We start from the raw sequence: 18344 nt of genomic DNA, 5'->3' as shown, positions 1-18344 counted from the left end.
CGCCCAACGGCTGAGCTATTATAAAGGAGATGTTTGAATGGATAGATGGATTTCATGTGGAACGCTTGATGACAAATTCCAGTGGAGAAATTCCACAACCAGGGGGTAAATTTACTAAGATGGGAGTTCTATTTAAGATGGGATGTTGCCCATAACAAACAATCAGCTTCTACTTCTCATTTATCTAGCACCTTCTAGAAGATAATACCTGGAATCTGATTGGTTGCTATGGGCAACATCCCATCTTAAATAGAACTCCCATCTTAGTAAATTTACCCCCAAATGTGCTTGTTAGGCGCCGGGGTCCGCTCGTCGGTGCGGCCCGGCGCCTAGCAACCAGGGACGCCGTGCGCGTACAGCCGCCGGCTCCCTGGCAACGCTAGACGCCGGGCGCACGGAGCCGCACGGACCCTAGCAACGGGGACGCCACTTACGGACTGCGTTTCCCCATTGCTGGGTTCAATTTAATTAATAGATATCTGTTTTCCTGGCCATGCAGCTTGGCAGCTGTATGGCATCTAATCCAATCAGCCTCCAAACAGCTGATTGGAGGACTCCCTGTTAAATACACTTCCTGGGCTTCTCACAGACGCCGGTAATAGCTTCCTGCATGCTGAATCTGTTTGCTGTGAGTGTTTCCAGTCCTGCTGTATCCGGTCGTTCCTGTTCTCAGTTGTCCTGTACTCGGAAGTCGTCATCTGTTCCTGGAGTCCTGACTGAGCACCTTTTGAACATCCAGTGGTGTTCGTGAGTCACGGCGTAGCCGTGTGTTGCGGCTTGAGCCGCTTTATTATTTGTCATTTATTATTTGTGTTTCGGAGCTTTTGCGGAGGATTCCGCTCCCACAGATCCACTCTGGTATCCAGCGGTGCTGGGTAGGAGTACGGACTAGTGGATTTTGGTTGTCCTTTTCCCTGGCGGGTTACCGCACATACCTCAGGTTTAGTCAGTTAGCTTGTAGCCCCTGGCCTGGTTGTTTAGTCAGAGGGCCCCTTGTTATCACCCTGTCTCGGATTTCCCTTTGTCTCCCATTAAGACCTGAGGGGGCATCGGAGTTGGGCAGACATAATCCGCCCTTCAAACGCGGCTGCCATGGGCTCAAGCAACCATAGTCTCGCAGGGGATTTCTGACAACACGGGCGAGACAACGGAGTTAGGGCGCCAGGGGCTACTTTCTATTCCCGCTCCCTTCCCCAGCATTCCGTTCCAGTGCTCCGGTCCTTGCAATAGGACCACCTCAGACCAGAGTGCTGGAATCATAACAGTGCTACAGTATGAGATGAATATTTTGAGGAGGGAAAGAACTGAACATTTGTGTTATTTGAAAGTGGAACTTTACACTGTAAACAGTATTGTTGGTTTCTATGACTACAGAGGACTGATAGCATAGGTTAATATATAGATATTTGCAAAGAAGGATGAATTACATCTGCTATACTTTTATTCACCACTAGCTGTTCTACCCGTTCTTCGCACGGGAGTTTCTGATATTCACTGTTGTACATATAAATGAGTGTTAATAATTTGGTAAATCTATAGAGATGTATATTTGAGACATCTTAATATAAGTAAATATTAATCCATGGTTCTTAGCGTTGTCTGAGGAGCACCCGTAGCAGATATGGTAAAAAGTGACGGGACCATTTTTGTAGTTTACTAAATTCTACACGGTGGAGGTGCAATCCAACTTTGATTCGATTGTCCGTTTGGGCGTTATCGTTCACGCAATGCAAGCCACACATCGGTAATGACATCATTATTTTGACCCCCTTTTCATCCCCTTAGGGGAGGTTTATTAAAATTGTAATTACATAGTTTTCCTACTTCCCACCTGAAGAATACCTATGGCAAATTTCATCTTCCTAACATATCAGGAAGTAAGAGAATTAGTGATGAGTCAGTCAGTCAGTGAGTGAGGACATTTGCATATGTGTGTGTGTGTGTGTGTGTGTGTGTGTGTGTGTTTAGTTCATAGGGGGTCATTCAGATTTAATCACTGCTGTGCGTTTTCGCCAAGCGGACGATCAGGTACTAACTGCGCATGCGTATGCACCCCAATGCGCACACGCTTCGGACAACAACAAAGGGCATCGCTGGCCAGCGACGGGATAGTGCGAAACATTTGATCGCACGGGCGTTCGCAAGGTGATTGACAGGCAGAGGCCGTTTGTGGGTGGTAACTGACCATTTACTGGGAGTCTCCGGAAAAACGCAGGCGTGCCCAAGTGTTTTCAGGGAGGGGGTCTGACGTCAGCTCTGGCCCCGATCAGGCTGATGTGATTGCACTGGAGGAGTAAGTCCTGGGCTGCGCAGAGATCGCACACACTGGATTTTAGCAGCTCGGCATGCACATAGGATCGTACACTTGCACGGCGAATATACACTCCCCCTGGAGGCGGCGACTATCTGAAGGCAGTACAGCAAAATTAGCAGCCCAGCGATCAGATCTAAATCACCCCCATAGTGGTGCCTTCAGAGCCTTAATCTGGATATATTGTCTACCCCTCTTTATTCTTTGCATTACCAATCACATTACTGTATGTTTGTAACTTGCCCAGAAATAGAACACACTCCTTGGTCATTCTTGAATTTGGGAGAATTTTAAAGAATGTTACGCCTTTGAAAAATGTAAGTCAATTACTATGACTAAGATCTCATGTGTTTGCCTGTCGGCCAGTGCCATCTAATGTCCACAGACTTGTACTGTTCTTGGCATTACCAAGTGGTAACTTTATACTCTCAGCATAACAACTTTTTTATACTGATATTGGGTCTAATTCAGTTGTGAACGGAATTGCTATAGCAACTGTATAGCTCTGGATGTAAATGCAGCAGGAGGCGTCTATTACAAGTACAGATGCTTCCTGCTGCAGCAGTTATCCGAGTTGCGTCCTAGGATACAGCATCGGATCACGGCAACACCATTGGGCGGCTTGCAGCACTCTTGGAGTCATGGAAGCTGCCTGTTGTAGATCTTTGTAAGATGCCAGGAAATCCCCATCCAACAACATAGATCCTGGCCTCTTCTCTCCATCTAAATGGTGGTGACATGCCTCCATTTTCACAAAGGGAAGCAATCATCTCCCCCTCCCCACCCCCAAACAGAATCAGACTGTCAGTCATTATCATATTTATATTTAGCGTGACCACATTATTAATAAAGCTATTCCCACTTATACCAATAGCTATAAATATGCAGGGATATGTAGATTTACATGTAGTTGTACAAAACTCTGCATTATAAATTATAATTGCCTGGTATCAGAATATCATTGTTCCCTGATTGACTAGACGTCTGCTGAATGCAAATTACATTGCACAATTACAGTATACAGTGGTGTAACTACTGAGGGTGCAGGGGGTGCAGCTGATATGGGGCCCCGGCTGCTTCCAGGACCTGCTGCTCCCCTGCATCCAGTCACAGGATGCCTTTGAGGCCTGCCGCTCCCCCTTCAACCCCGACCACGGGTGAACATCAGCTGCCGATAGCAGCCCCTGCAGCCGCAAAGGATGTGGCAGGGGGGTGGGGTGCCCTACATGGCAGGCTTCGAGCACCAGCCGTATATCAGCAGTGCAGCAATTGTCTCTTCCTGACACTCTCACTCTCTCTTGCTGCCCTACTCTTTCACTCTCACTCACTCCTTGGCACTCTGTCTTCCTCTGACACCCTCTCTCTTTCCCTAATGCCCTCCCTCTCACTCTTCCCCTCACCCATTTTTCTCTCTCTCTCCCTGACCTCTCTCTCATAGAAACATAGAATTTGACGGCAGATAAGAACCACTTGGCCCATCTAGTCGGGTGGTCTTCAGTATGCCGGCGGTCGGGCTCCCGGCGACCAGCATACCGGCGCCGGGAGCCCGACAGCCGGCATACCGACACTTATTCTCCCTCGTGGGGGTCCACGACCCCCCTGGAGGGAGAATAAGATAGTGTGCCACCGCGCCCGTAGCGTGGCGAGCGCAGCGAGCCCGCAAGGGGCTCATTTGCGCTCGCCACACTGTCGGTAAGCCGGCGGTCGGACTCCTGGCCCCGGTATGCTGGTCGCCGGGAGCCCGACCGCCGGCATATCGTAGTGAACCCCAACTAGTCTGCCCATTTTTTTTTATCCTTTAGGTAATCGCAACCCTTTTTGAACCTTAATTCTTTGTAAGGATATTCATATGCCTATCCCAAGCATGTTTAAATTGCTCTAAAGTCTTAGCCTCTACCACCTCTGATGGGAGGCTATTCCACTTATCCATTACCCTTTCTGTGAAATAATTTTTCCTTAAATTTCCCCTGAACCTCTCCCCCTCCAGTCTCAATGTATGCCCTCGAGTTCTAATATTTCTCTTCCTTTGAAGAATGTTTCCCTCCTGAACTTTGTTAAAACCTTTGGTATATTTGAAAGTTTCTATCATGTCTCCCCTTTCCCTTCTCTCCTCCATACTATACATGTTAAGATCTTTTAGCCTTTCCGGGTAAGTTTTGTGATGTAGGCCATGCACCATTTTAGTTGCCCTTCTTTGTACACTCTCTAATGTATTTATATCCTTCTGGAGATATGGTCTCCAGAACTGGACACAGTATTCCAGATGAGGCCGCACCAATGACCTATACAGTGGCATTATTACTTCTCTTTTCCTGCTACTGATTCCTCTTCCTATGCAACCAAGCACCTGACTTGCCTTTCTCATTGCTTTGTTGCATTGCTTTCCTGCCTTTAAGTCACTTGAAATAGTGACTCCTAAATCCCTTTCTTCCTCAGTAGTTTCCATTATAGTACCCTTGATACTATATTTAGCCTTTGGGTTTTTGAGACCCAAGTGCATGATTTTGCATTTTTTAGCATTAAACTGTAGTTGCCATGTTCTTGACCATTTTTCAAGCCTAGCTAGGTCATCAATCATTTGTTTTACCCCTCCTGGTGTGTATACCCTGTTGCATATCTTTGTATCATCTGCAAAAAGGCATACTTTCCCTTCAATACCATTTGCAATGTCACCAACAAAGATATTAAAGAGAACTGGTCCGAGTACAGATCCCTGGGGTACTCCACTGGTAACATTTCCCTCCATAGATTGCACTTCATTTACTACAACTGTCTGTTTCCTATCCTGCAACCAGGTTCTTATCCATTTAACTATTTTATAATCCACCCCCACACTTTCAAGTTTATTTAACAGTCTGCGATGTGGGACAGTGTCAAATGCCTTACTAAAGTCTAGATATGCTACATCTACAGCTCCCCCTTGATCTATTATTTTCATCACAGAGTCAAAAAAGTCAATAAGATTTGTTTGGCATGATCTCCCACCAGTAAATCCATGCTGTTTTGAATACTGTAAGTTGTTTGATTTAAGATATTCCACAACTCTTTCTTTTAGTAGTTTTTCCATTACTTTCCCTACTACTGATGTAAGGCTTACTGGTCTGTAGTTACTTGCTTCTTCCTTGCTTCCACTTTTGTACAGTGGAACTACATTTGCTCTTTTCCAGTCCTTTTCCTCCCTCTCTTTATTGTTCCCCTCTCTCTCTCTCTCTCTCTCTCTGTCTAACACTCTCTCCCTGATGCCCTCTCTCTCTTCTCCTCTCACCTCTTTTTTCTCTCTCTCTCTCTCTCTGACCCCTCTCTCACCCTCTTTCTTGCTCCTCTCTCTCTTTCTCTCTCTCCCCCTGACACCCATATTAAATCTCTCTCACTCCCCTCCCTCTCTATCTCCTGCTCCCCTAAGGGGCATTGTAGTGACAATGGTGTGGGGGAGGGGAGCACCTTTCAAGATTTTGCTATGGGGCCCTCAAAGTTTTAGTTACGACCCTGACAGTACATACCGTATATACTCATTGAGGCACTCCTTTCATTGAGAATAATTAGAATATATTTCATGATAGACCCTCCTCTCTTCACTATGATTTTTCAAAATTGTATACTTAAAAAATTAAAATCAAGCATTCGAGTAGGGTATAACACGTTTTTTAAAATATCTATAAAAATGTTTTTAGTACAGTACATATAGATATAAATGCTTTCTACCACTGTGGGGCACTGTTTTGCAATGCATTATATTTCATTTCACCTTAGCAGAGTAAGATTAGCTGTTTGGTGGCTGGCCCTAAACTTTTTGGTAGTGGCAAAGAGCTGACCTAGACTTGAGGGATGACTGTGCAAAATGTAAAATTATTATTATTATTTTTTTTTCATTTTACTGTACTTAAGTTCATTAAATACGAACACTGATTATTTCTGAATGATAAAAAAAACTGTCTACTTTCTTCTAGATCCTCCCAAGGATGTGAAGATTGTCCTAGAACCAGGTTCACAAACTTTCCGTGAAGGAACCAAGGTTAAATTTGCTTGTGTTGTCGGAAGCAGCAACCCAAGTGTAACAAGCATTGTATGGTTCAAAAATGATAAACAAATTTATACAATCAGGGGAGAAATATCTATTAGAGCAGAGGACTCTGGGATGTACACTTGTCAAGCTGGAAATAATATAGGTCGTTCGTTATCCCAACCCATTTCCGTGGAAGTCCATTGTGAGTGCAGAATTATCTATTTTCTATTATTTATTGTTGCAACTATTTAGCATTGGGTGATGGCAGGGAGAATGGAAATAATTTTCTTTATTATTGAGTTAGGTTTTCTGTATTGTATACAGTGTTACTCCACTTTGAGCTATATTTATTTCTTGCACCCATGCAAACCCATATTGTTAGCTGGCACTCAGAATATGGATTCAATGCACTTTACACTAGCAGGGAAGCCATCTTTCAAAGGAGGCAGCCATCTTGAGCACACTACATTCTGTAGTTTACAGTGGCAGTATACCACATATGGAATATAAAGGTAAAATACAGAAACAGAATAATGAGCAGATTTTTGCATTCCATCAGTGAAAGTACCAGATGAGGAAGCCATCTTGGGTGCACAACATACAATAGGATACAATGGGTGGGATAGCAATATGTGGTGATATGATTAGACTTTGTGGAGAAATAAAGTACACTGTATAATATACAACAATATACACAAATAATCATTTGTTCTATGGAATGTACCACAGGTTTTTAGGTATAGTGCATTGACTACAATGTTTGGGATAAGCCAAACATGTATTCCATAAAGGGGAACTACAAAAGGCAGCATATGAAATATACAATACAACAACCCCCTACAATGTGGGCTTGTGTACAACTCTGAATAGGGTCCTTAATGTACAAATTGCCTTATTTGAAAACCCCAACCTGCTCGCCCCACTGGTCCATTCCCACCATCAATTCTTAGCAGCTCTTCGTTCTTACTGATTAGCAGGGTGAAGCCATTTGTCTAGGATGCAAATGTTGATGACGCTGATTCAAGGTTTATTTCCCCTATTAGTGGCTACAGTCTGGGATAAATCACATTCAGCTCACAGCTGGGGGTAAATCACACAACGCTCACAGCTGGGGGTAAATCACACAACGCTCACAGCTGGGGGTAAATCACATAACGCTCACAGCTGGGGGTAAATCACACAACGCTCACAGCTGGGGGTAAATCACATAACGCTCACAGCTGGGGGTAAATCACATAACGCTCACAGCTGGGGGTAAATCACATAACGCTCATAGCTGGGGGTAAATTTACAAAAGAATCGTGTTTGACTTCTAAACTGAATCGCTGGACTTCACCAGCAGTTTAGAAGGTCAAAAACCCAGATTTGCTAAGCATAATTTTTAAGTGTTGTCTTCAGATGGCGATACCCAATGTTTTTCTCTGTGTAAAACCCTGCCAGATTGCGCCCTGTAGACGCCGCTGCCAGTATGACTGACATGAAACCGCTGAAAACTGATTAAATTTGAGTATTATTTCCTATTGTTTTCCTATTGGTAGAAGGCATCACATGCAACTATGTTACCAAAGAACCCTTATACAACCGTGCTAGAGAGGCGCTCTCCCTGCTTTGCAGTCTGTCGGTGCGGCAGCTGGCAGCTATGTGAATATGGTGCAGCGTATCATTTTTTATTGCAGTCAAAGTACACAAGTGTTCTCCCGGAAGTTAAAGTAGAGTGAACAACCCCACCAGTGTGATTGCAGCAAGCTCCACACCTTTACCCCCAGCAGCGCCTCATAATATTGTTGCTGCTGCGGCCAGCCACGCCATGCCCCTCTGCGGCCACCACGAAGCCGCCGAAGACCTTACAGCTGCAGTCATCAGCGCTCCTAGCCCCCAGTGAGTAAACCATCATTGTGGCCACCATAAGCAGAGACAGGCAGAGCTGAGACAGAAATCTGGCATCCCTAGCCGGCTGTTGCTCAGCAGTTCAGGTCACAGAGCATGGGGAAGGCATGGGACTGCCAACGGCGCTGAGACTTCAGAATCCCGTGATGTTGCAGAGTCAGACACCCGGAAGTCTCAATGTGTCCCCATCCACGCTCCCACCTGTTCTGTCACTGTCATCATCCCCCCAGTGTTCTGGCAAGTGTATCACCCCCCCAAGTGTTCTGTCAAGTGTGTCATCCCCCAGTGTTCTGTAAAGTGTGTCACCCCCCCTGTGTTCTGTAAAGTGTGTCACCCCCCCCATTGTTCTATCAAGTGTGTCACCCCCCCAGTATTCTGTCAAGTGTGTTACCCAAAGTATTCTGTCACTGTACCACCCCCAAAGTGTTGTCATTGTGCAACCCCAAAGTGTTCTGTCATTGTGCCATCGTCAAAGTGTTCTGTCACTGTGTCACCCCTAAAGTGTTCTGTCACTGTGCCACCCCAAAAGTGTTCTGTTATTGTGCCACCCCCCATTGTTCTGTCATTGTGCCACCCCCTCAGTGTTCTTGTAATTTTGTCACCCCCCAGTGTTCTGTCATTGTGTTACCCCCTCAGTGTTATGTTAGTGTTACACCCCAGTGTTCTGTCAAGTGTGTCACCCCCCCAGTGTTCTGTCAAGTGTGTCACCCCCCATGTTCTGTCAAGGGTGTCACCCCCCCAGTGTTCTGTCAAGTGTGTCACACCAAAGTGTTCTGTCACTGTGCCACCCCCAAAGTGTTCTGTCATTGTGCCAGCCCCACAGTGTTCTGTCACTGTGCCAGCCCCAAAGTGTTCTGTCACTGTGCCACCCCCAAAGTGTTCTGTCATTGTGCCACCCCCAAAGTGTTCTGTCATTGTGCCACCCCTCAGTGTTCTGTCACTGTGCCACCCCCAAGTGTTCTGTCACTGTGCCACCCCCAAAGTGTTCTGTCATTGTGCCACCCCTCAGTGTTCTGTCACTGTGCCACCCCCAAGTGTTCTGTCACTGTACTGTGCCACCCCCAAAGTGTTCTGTCACTGTGACACCCCCCCTCTCCGTGTTCTGTCATTGTGTCACACCAATCTCTGTTTGTTCTGTCCCAGTCACTGAGTCACCTTTCCCCCCCCCCCCCCATATGTGTTCTGTGTCTGTATAGGTGCCTCAACCCTCCCCCTCCAAGCCGCGTGGGTTAACCTGCCTCACAGGAACCATGCAGAAGCAATGCCTGGCACACGCTCTCTTCGACACGCACTGTCCCTTTGTGAATTATGGGAGGCAGGGCACAAATTTATAGATTGCAGGGGGGCGCCGAACACCCTAGCACCAGCTCTGCTCACTGCCACTTGTCAGCTGCAGCATGATTGACATGTTGGAGTATATGGGGTGGAGGAGCGGGGGCAGCACCAGCCTACGTTCTACAAAACGGGGCATGTCGCTCCAGATTCTTCATCACCAGGATCTCAGCAGCGTGGACTTTCCTTTGCAGTGAGCTCTAACTATTTCCTCACATCACATTGTACACTCACAGTTGGAAGATAACTTTTCCACTCCCTTCATTTGTTGCACTTTCACGTCAGAAACTGTCAGCATAACAGTAATTTATTCCATCCACCATTAAGAGCCATCAGCAATATAACACTATACACAGCCACAGGGGAATTATTTCTATTTCATTGTAAATACAACTCAGGATCCCCGTGTGTGTGTGTGTGTGTGTGTGTGTGTGTGTGTGTGTGTGTGTGTATGTGTGTGTGTATGTATGGCCATGGGCTACATGCACCCCACCCTATTAGTGGCGAGTGCGGATACAGCACCCCACTTCTGGGGTGGCGAGTGCTGTGGTTTTCTATATGCTGGTATATTTTAGGGTTAACCCCTGGTTAACTCATTAACGGTGGCCACAAACTCTGTTCATGCACCCCAATTATCTTAAACCTGTGTCAGCTGCCCTTCAGTAATTTATCAGCCAGTGTCAGGTGACTAGTGTACCTTTAAAAGCCATGCAGTTCATGGCAGGTATACCTTACACCAAGTGGGCATTTTTGCAGTTATATTATGAGATACAGTTGCCAGGTTTTAATTTAGATGATTTTGTGATAGTGTAGGACCTGCATGAAGGTGGGGTACCGTGGAGCGGTATGCAGGCTTCCGTGCATTGGCCAATTCACTAACTAAACCCCCATCGTTTATTCATTTATCCATTGATGTTGTGAGGATAAGTGAGCTTATTTTGGTGAGTGCTGAACTTTTTGTTTCTATATTTTTGAGTAGGTGGCCATGGGCTACATGCACCCCACCCTATTAGTGGCGAGTGTGGATACTGCACCCCACTTCTGGGGTGGCGAGTGCTGTGGTTGTCTATATGCTGGTATATATATATATATATATATATATACATACACATATTTTGTTTGATAATTTACATGTACTCTTCTACATACTGTGTGGTTATGTATCATTGGTGATAAACCCTTTGGTTTATCCTAATATCATAATAACTGAACATAATCTCACACAGTTCACTTACAAGTATTTAATATACACAACCTCCCACCTGTGTGCATCTACGCTGTTTCTTTTACAGTATGTCTTTATTCTTTTAAACAGCTGCAGAATTTATTTTGCACAAAAGAAGTGTGTGTGGGGGGCGCAAAATGCTACCTTGCACCGGGTGACAAAAATCCTAGTTTCGGCTCTACACAATGGTCACGGTGGTGATCCGTGGCTGCATCCTCAGACACAGCACTCGAAACCTCGCCGATGCTAACAGGAGGCGGCTATCTCCTACAGATGATTCCTGCTGCATTAGAGTTTTAATTGGATGGAATTGCACAGCCATTTTCTTGTGGCTGTACAATTCCATACAAACGTGAATCAAGCCCTATGTAAAGGATACGATGTTTGGCCATATTGTCTAATGCAGTCTATTACCATCTAAAGTTGTGTTTCCTCTGTGAATTCCCATCGGTTTTGCCATTAGTAAATCTCTGATTCACACAATTGACGCCATAAAGCAGAAAAACACCAAATAAACCACAACTGACCTTTAGTAAATTTACTCCCTGGGATAAATATAGCTTCTGTATGCCTTGTTTTTTTATGTATTTCCCATATTTACAAAATAACAAAACCGATATATATCATTTTACATTTATTTTTGTAAATGCTCCAAAAAAAAGTCAAGATTTGGTCTGACAATACAAGTTATGGATAATCCAATAGCATTACGCCTACACAGCACTATCACATAACGTGGCTGCTATCACTGTTGTTTTTCTAGCATTCTAGTATTCATGTTTGCTGCTTTCCATATACTGTAGCTATTCATATTGTACTTTACAAACATTTTCAGATGCTCCCAAAAAGCCAATTATCAACACAGAGGGGTCCGTAGTAGAAGGAAAGACTGTTACCCTGACTTGTTCCACTTCTGCAAACCCACCGGTCTCTCTTTACATATGGTACAAGAATGGAATGCAGTGTTTCAATAGCACCAACAGTATATATAAGATTAATGCAATAACAACATATGATAGTGGATCTTATACGTGTGCTGCTCACAATAATCTGGGATCAGACTCATCAGCCCCTCTAAAAGTGGACGTAAAGTGTAAGTATTTCTTTCTTTAAGTTATGTAAGGTGATGTACAGTATAACGTTATGTTAATATTGTTGTATTGTTGTATCAGTTGTATCTTGCACGATAGAAAGGATTTTGTTGATGTGATTCAAATCCAACCTTCTATCACGTTTAGGAACTGAGTCTTACTCACACGCAGGGCCGATGTTCACAGACGTGAGTGGCCTCCTGCTACCACGTGTGCGCAAAATTCCCTGCACGCTCCTATGGTGTATGTGTTAGTGGTAGAACAGGCGGCTTATGGGGGAGTGAAATTTCATTGATATAATCTTCCACTGAACGACGCTCCAGACTGTAATTGTAGAGGCCACATTCTGCATTTTACTGTATTTATAGTTAATAAATGGAGCTGGGATGATGGTTATGGTGTCAAGTCATAGCGCACAGCGGCTGAGGTATTATAAAGGAGACGTTTGGATGGATAGGGGGATTTCATGTGAAACGCTTGAGGACAAATTCCAGTGGAGTAATTCCACAACCAAATGTGCCATGAGATGAATATTTTGAGGAAAATGAATGAACATATGTGTCATTTGGTAGTGGTAAACAATATTGTTGGTTTCTATGACTACAGAGGACTGATATCATAGGTTAATATATAGAGGTTGCAAAGAAGGATGAATTACATCTGCTATCCTCTTTTTGTGTTTAGTCCATAGTGGAACCTCCAGAGCCGTAATCTGGTTTTGTTGTTTATTCCTCTTTATTTCTTGGCATTAGACATCACATTACTGTATGTATGAGGTTGGCCCCTCAGACATAGAAGACATTCCTTGGTTTTTCCTGGACATGGGTTGCTCTTTTTAGAGAATCTAATGCCTTTGAATGATTTAAGTGTATTCTATGACTAAAGACCCCCACACACTGAACGATATAGCTGACGATCTGACGCATTGGAATGATAAAACAGCTATATCGTTCCGTGTGTATGCATGACATCGTTCATTGCGCTCTTCTGTGGGGTCATCAGTCGCTTCACCGGGTCTTTCTGCATGTTCAAAAGATCAGGCTATGCGGCTGATGATCCCATGCAACGCTATGTGGGGGGGGGCAGCAAGTCCATGCCCTCCTGACTCATGGCACACCCCATGCGCCGTGCCCGTACACCCACCGCCCCCTGCTTGTACTGTACAGATCAGTAAAAATGGGGGTGTAGCGCGAGTCCAGGCCCCCATGACTTGCGGCATGCCCTCGTGCGCCGAGCATGTGCGCCCCCCCCCCATTGAGTGCGCGAGCCCACATGCCGAGTGCATGCATGAGGATGCCAAGGCCGAATTCTTGCCATAGTCCGTCCCTGTTTGTGGCTATCATATTTATATTATCTGTGACCACATGATTGATACAGCTATTCTCACTTATACCAATACATATAAATATGCAGGGATATGTAGTTTTACCATACATGGAATGAGTAAAAACAAACTAAAAATGAGTTATTTATAATAAAAAGAATATAATAAAATAAATATACATATCCTACACAGCAGTTATGTGTGATATGAGTTATTCATTATTAGTTTCCTAGCATGAGAAATACTTCTATTCAGTGTATTATGTACAGTACCTTGATAGTAAAAATGTCTGTATACTTCCATTACTGACAAAGTTTATTTTGTCAGTATACCGTATAATTTCTCTATTATGTACAAAACTTGGCATTATAAATTATAAATATATATATGTGTGTGTGTGTGTGTGTGTGTGTGTATATATATATATATATATATATATATATATATATAGTCTTTACTATGATTTTTCAAAATTGTACATCTGAATAAAATTCAAGCATTCCTGTAGGGAACATCACATTTTTTAAAAATGTTTTTAAGAATATTGTCAGTATATACAGTATAGATGAATTGCTTTCTACCACTGTGGGGCACTGTTCTGGCAAAGTGTATCCATTATATTTAATTTCACCTTAGCAAAGTAAGATTAGCTGTTTGGTGGCTAGCCCTAAACTTTTTGGTAGTGGCCAAGAGCTGACCTAGACTTGAGGGATGACTGTGCAAAATGTAAAATTATTATTATTATTATTATTTTTTTTTTCATTTTACTGTACTTAAGTTCATTAAATACGAACACTGATTATTTCTGAATGATAAAAAAAACTGTGTACTTTCTTCTAGATCGTCCCAAGGATGTGAAGATTGTCCTAGAACCAGCTTCACAAACTTTCCGTGAAGGAACCAAGGTTAAATTTGCTTGTGTTGTTGGAAGCAGCAACCCAAGTGTAACAAGCATTGTATGGTTCAAAGATAAGAAAAGGTTACAAACATTCAGGACAGAAAGATCTATTAGAGCAGAGGACTCTGGGATGTACACTTGTCAAGCTGGAAATAATATAGGTCGTTCGTTATCCCAACCCATTTCCGTGGAAGTCCATTGTGAGTGCAGAATTATCTATTTTCTATTATTTATTGTTGCAACTATTTAGCATTGGGTGATGACAGGAAGAATGGAAATAATTTTCTTTGTTATTGAGTTAGGTTTTCTGTATTGTATACAGTGTTACTCCACTTTGAGCTATATTTATTTCTTGCACCCATGCAAACCCATATTGTTAGCTGGCACTCAGAATATGGATTCAATGCACTTTACACTAGCAGGGAAGCCATCTTTCAAAGGAGGCAGCCATCTTGAGCACACTACATACTGTAGTTTACAGTGGCTGTATACCACATATGGAATATAAAGGTAAAATACAGAAACAGAATAATGAGCAGATTTTTGCATTCCACCAGTGAAAGTACCAGATGAGGAAGCCATCTTGGGTGCACAACATACAATAGGATACAATGTGTGGGATAGCAATATGTGGTGATATGATTAGACTTTGAGGAGAAATAAATGACACAGTATAATATACAACAATATACACAAATAATAATTTGTTCTATGGAATGTACCACAAGTTAACAAAGCAAAGCAGCCTTTTTAGGCATAGTGCATTGACTACAATGTTTGGGATAAGCCAAACATGTATTCCATAAAGGGGAACTACAAAAGGAAGCATATGAAATATACAATACAACAACCCCCTACAATGTGGGCTTGTGTACAACTCTGAATCGGGTCCTTAATGTACAAATTGCCTTATTTGAAAACCCCAACCTGCTCGCCCCACTGGTACATTCCCACCATCAACTCTTAGCAGCTCTTCGTTCTTACTGATTAGCAGGGTGAAGCCATTTGTCTAGGATGCAAATGTTGATGACGCTGATTCAAGGTTTATTTCCCCTATTAGTGGCTACAGTCTGGGATAAATCACATTCAGCTCACAGCTGGGGGTAAATCACACAACGCTCACAGCTGGGGGTAAATCACACAACGCTCACAGCTGGGGGTAAATCACATAACGCTCACAGCTGGGGGTAAATCACACAACGCTCACAGCTGGGGGTAAATCACATAACGCTCACAGCTGGGGGTAAATCACATAACGCTCACAGCTGGGGGTAAATCACATAACGCTCATAGCTGGGGGTAAATTTACAAAAGAATCGTGTTTGACTTCTAAACTGAATCGCTGGACTTCACCAGCAGTTTAGAAGGTCAAAAACCCAGATTTGCTAAGCATAATTTTTAAGTGTTGTCTTCAGATGGCGATACCCAATGTTTTTCTCTGTGTAAAACCCTGCCAGATTGCGCCCTGTAGACGCCGCTGTCAGTATGACTGACATGAAACCGATGAAAACTGATTACATTTGAGTATCATTTCATTTTGTTTTCCTATTGGTAGAATCACATCACATGCAACTGTGTCACCAAAGAACCCTTATACAACCGTGCTAGAGAGGCACTCTCCCTGCTTTGCAGTCTGTTGGTGTGGCAGCTGGCAGCTATGTGAATATGGTGCGACGTATAATTTTTTATTGCAGTCAAAGTACACAAGTGGTCTCCTGGAAGTTAAAGTAGAGTGAACAACCCCACCAGCGTGATTGCAGCAAGCTCCACACCCTTACCCCCAGCAGCGCCTCAAAATATTGTTGCTGCTACGGCCAGCCACGCCATGCCCCTCTGTGGCCACCATGAAGCCGCCGAAGACCTTACAGCTGCAGTCATCAGCGCTCCTGGCCCCCAGTGAGTAAACCAGCATTGTGGCCACCGTAAGCAGAGGCAGGCAGCGCTGAACCAGAAATCTGCGCAGCAGTTCAGGTCACAGACCAGGGGGACCAGGGGGACTGCCAACGGCGCTGAGACTTTGGGATTCCGTGATGTTGCAGAGTCAGACAACTGAAAGTCTCAATGTATCCCCACCCATGCTCTCACTTGTTCTTTCACTGTCATCCCCCCAGTGTTCTGGCAAGTGTGTCACCCCCCCAGTGTTCTGGCAAGTGTGTCACCCCCCCAGTGTTCTGTCAAGTGTGTCACCCCCCCAGTGTTCTGTCAAGTGTGTCACTCCCCCATGATGTTCTATCAAGTTTGTCACCCCCACAGTGTTCTGTCAAGTGTGTCACCCCCCCAGTGTTCTGTCAAGTGTGTCACCCCCCCAGTGTTCTGTCAAGTGTGTCACTCCCCCATGATGTTCTATCAAGTTTATCACCCCCACAGTGTTCTGTCAAGTGTGTCACCCCCCATGTTCTGTCAAGTGTGTCACCCCCCCAGTGTTCTGTCAAGTGTGTCATCCCAAAGTGTTCTGTCACTGTGCCACCCCCAAAGTGTTCTGTCATTGTGCTACCCCCAAAGTGTTCTGTCACTGTGCCACCCCCCCAGTGTTCTGTCATTGTGCCACCCCCAAAGTGTTCTGTCACTGTGCCACCCCCAAAGTGTTCTGTCACTGTGCCACCCCCAAGTCTTCTGTCACTGTGCCACCTCCCCCAGTGTTATGTCAGTGTCAACCTCCAGTCTCTTCGGCACGCACTGTCCCTTTGTGAAGTATGGGAGGGCACAAATTTATAGATTGCAGGGGGGCGCCGAACACCCTAGCACCGGACCTGCTCACAGCCTCTTGTCAGCTGCATCATGATTGACACGTTGGAGCATATGGGGTGGAGTAGCGGGGGCAGCACCAGCCAACATTCTTCAAAACGGGGTATGTTGCTCCAGTTTTGATGAGTCATCAGACACGGACATCCTGGACCCCAATGTTCGGATCTAACAGCCAGCATGACTAAGCTGCAGCTTACACAGGTTGGACAGTGCCTGCAAACACTGCGTACCGCGACCGGTGGTCAAAATGCATGGCAGCAACTAGGGGAGGCTAGGGGGGCATGTGACCCAGGCGCAGGCTTTGTGGGGGCCCAGGCTGTCCCCCCTCCCACCCTTCAATACCACTTTAGGATGGACACCGGCACCTGAACTTTCAGTTCACAACACAGAGCCTTCTGGATGTGTATCCATGGTGATGAGTGCATGGAGCTACAGAGGAAATCATGCCAGGCTTTCTGACCTCTTATCAGCGGGACTCCATGGTGCAGACATCAGCTCCACTGACCGCACTGTGAGTCCCTGCCACTCTTTCTACAATTGGACTGCAGTGCACAGACTGGCGCTGCAGTGCAGGGGAATTCAAGCCCGGCTGTCAGATTCTTCATCACCAGGATCTCAGCAACATGGACTTTCCTTTGCAGTGAGCTTTAAGTATTTCCTCACATCAGATTGTACACTCACAGATAACTTTTCCACTCTCTTCATTTGTTGCACTTTCACCTTAGAAACTGTCAGCATAAAAGTAATTTATTCCATCCACTATATATATATATATATATATATATATATATTGATACAGTCTTCTGACGGCGCACACTAGAAAATTTATGATAATATCCTAACCAGCAAACCAGTAGTTCTAATATAACTCTTTTTTCAATAATTAAGAATGTACAATTGTAAAACATATTCAAAGACAATATCCTTTTGTACAATGCACAAGTAAAAAACAATACTCAATGATAAAACTTTCATAAAACTCAACGCGTTTCGTCCATTTAGGACTTCATCAGGGGTATATGTTGTTGCTGGTTTTTCGGTGGAGGAAAAAGAGGAGAGAAGAAAAACATATAAACATGATATCACAAAAACAATCCAACTGATTTTGGGCCATAAACATATACAAAAACAACTATTATAGGTCATTGAAGGGAGAAGATGCGTCCCTATCTTTATTGCTTGTTTAAATATCAATGAAAGTAATAGAGATACTTTATACTATTTTCCTATATCGATATATGAAGTTACTTACATATAGCAAAAACAGGATCCCATAGGCTCCGGAAATATATAGGCGTATCGATCAGTATTAAGTTCGAAATTATCACTGTGCCGACCATATAAATATAATTTTGTTATCTTTTTATACAGCTACATTATTTAGTAATTTCATACAAATTGGCTACTTACTCCTAGATTGGTAAATAAGGTCCCTTCTTTGAGGGTTAGATATCAGTAGGCAGTAACTGTTCTAAAAAAAAGTACAGTTTTAATGGTTTTTATATGTGAAAACCTATAAAGAAAAATG

At 44.1% G+C, this 18344-nt stretch overlaps 1 protein-coding gene across 1 annotated transcript in view; it reads left to right on the top strand.

Annotated features, from left to right (window-relative positions):
- LOC134965921 (B-cell receptor CD22-like) overlaps positions 1-18344 on the top strand; it is a 389508-nt gene that overhangs the window by 63513 nt on the left and 307651 nt on the right. Inside the window, exons 5-7 of the mRNA XM_063942320.1 lie at positions 6259-6516; positions 11594-11851; positions 14014-14271. Coding sequence (XP_063798390.1) covers positions 6259-6516; positions 11594-11851; positions 14014-14271 — 774 coding nt within the window. The remainder of the gene's footprint in view (positions 1-6258; positions 6517-11593; positions 11852-14013; positions 14272-18344) is intronic.

This window comes from Pseudophryne corroboree, chromosome 10 (genome assembly GCF_028390025.1).
Source record: "Pseudophryne corroboree isolate aPseCor3 chromosome 10, aPseCor3.hap2, whole genome shotgun sequence".
NCBI classification, from domain to species: Eukaryota; Metazoa; Chordata; class Amphibia; order Anura; family Myobatrachidae; genus Pseudophryne; species Pseudophryne corroboree.
The sequence above is the reverse complement of the archived record's forward strand: the minus strand, read 5'-3'. Positions and strand labels throughout refer to the sequence as shown.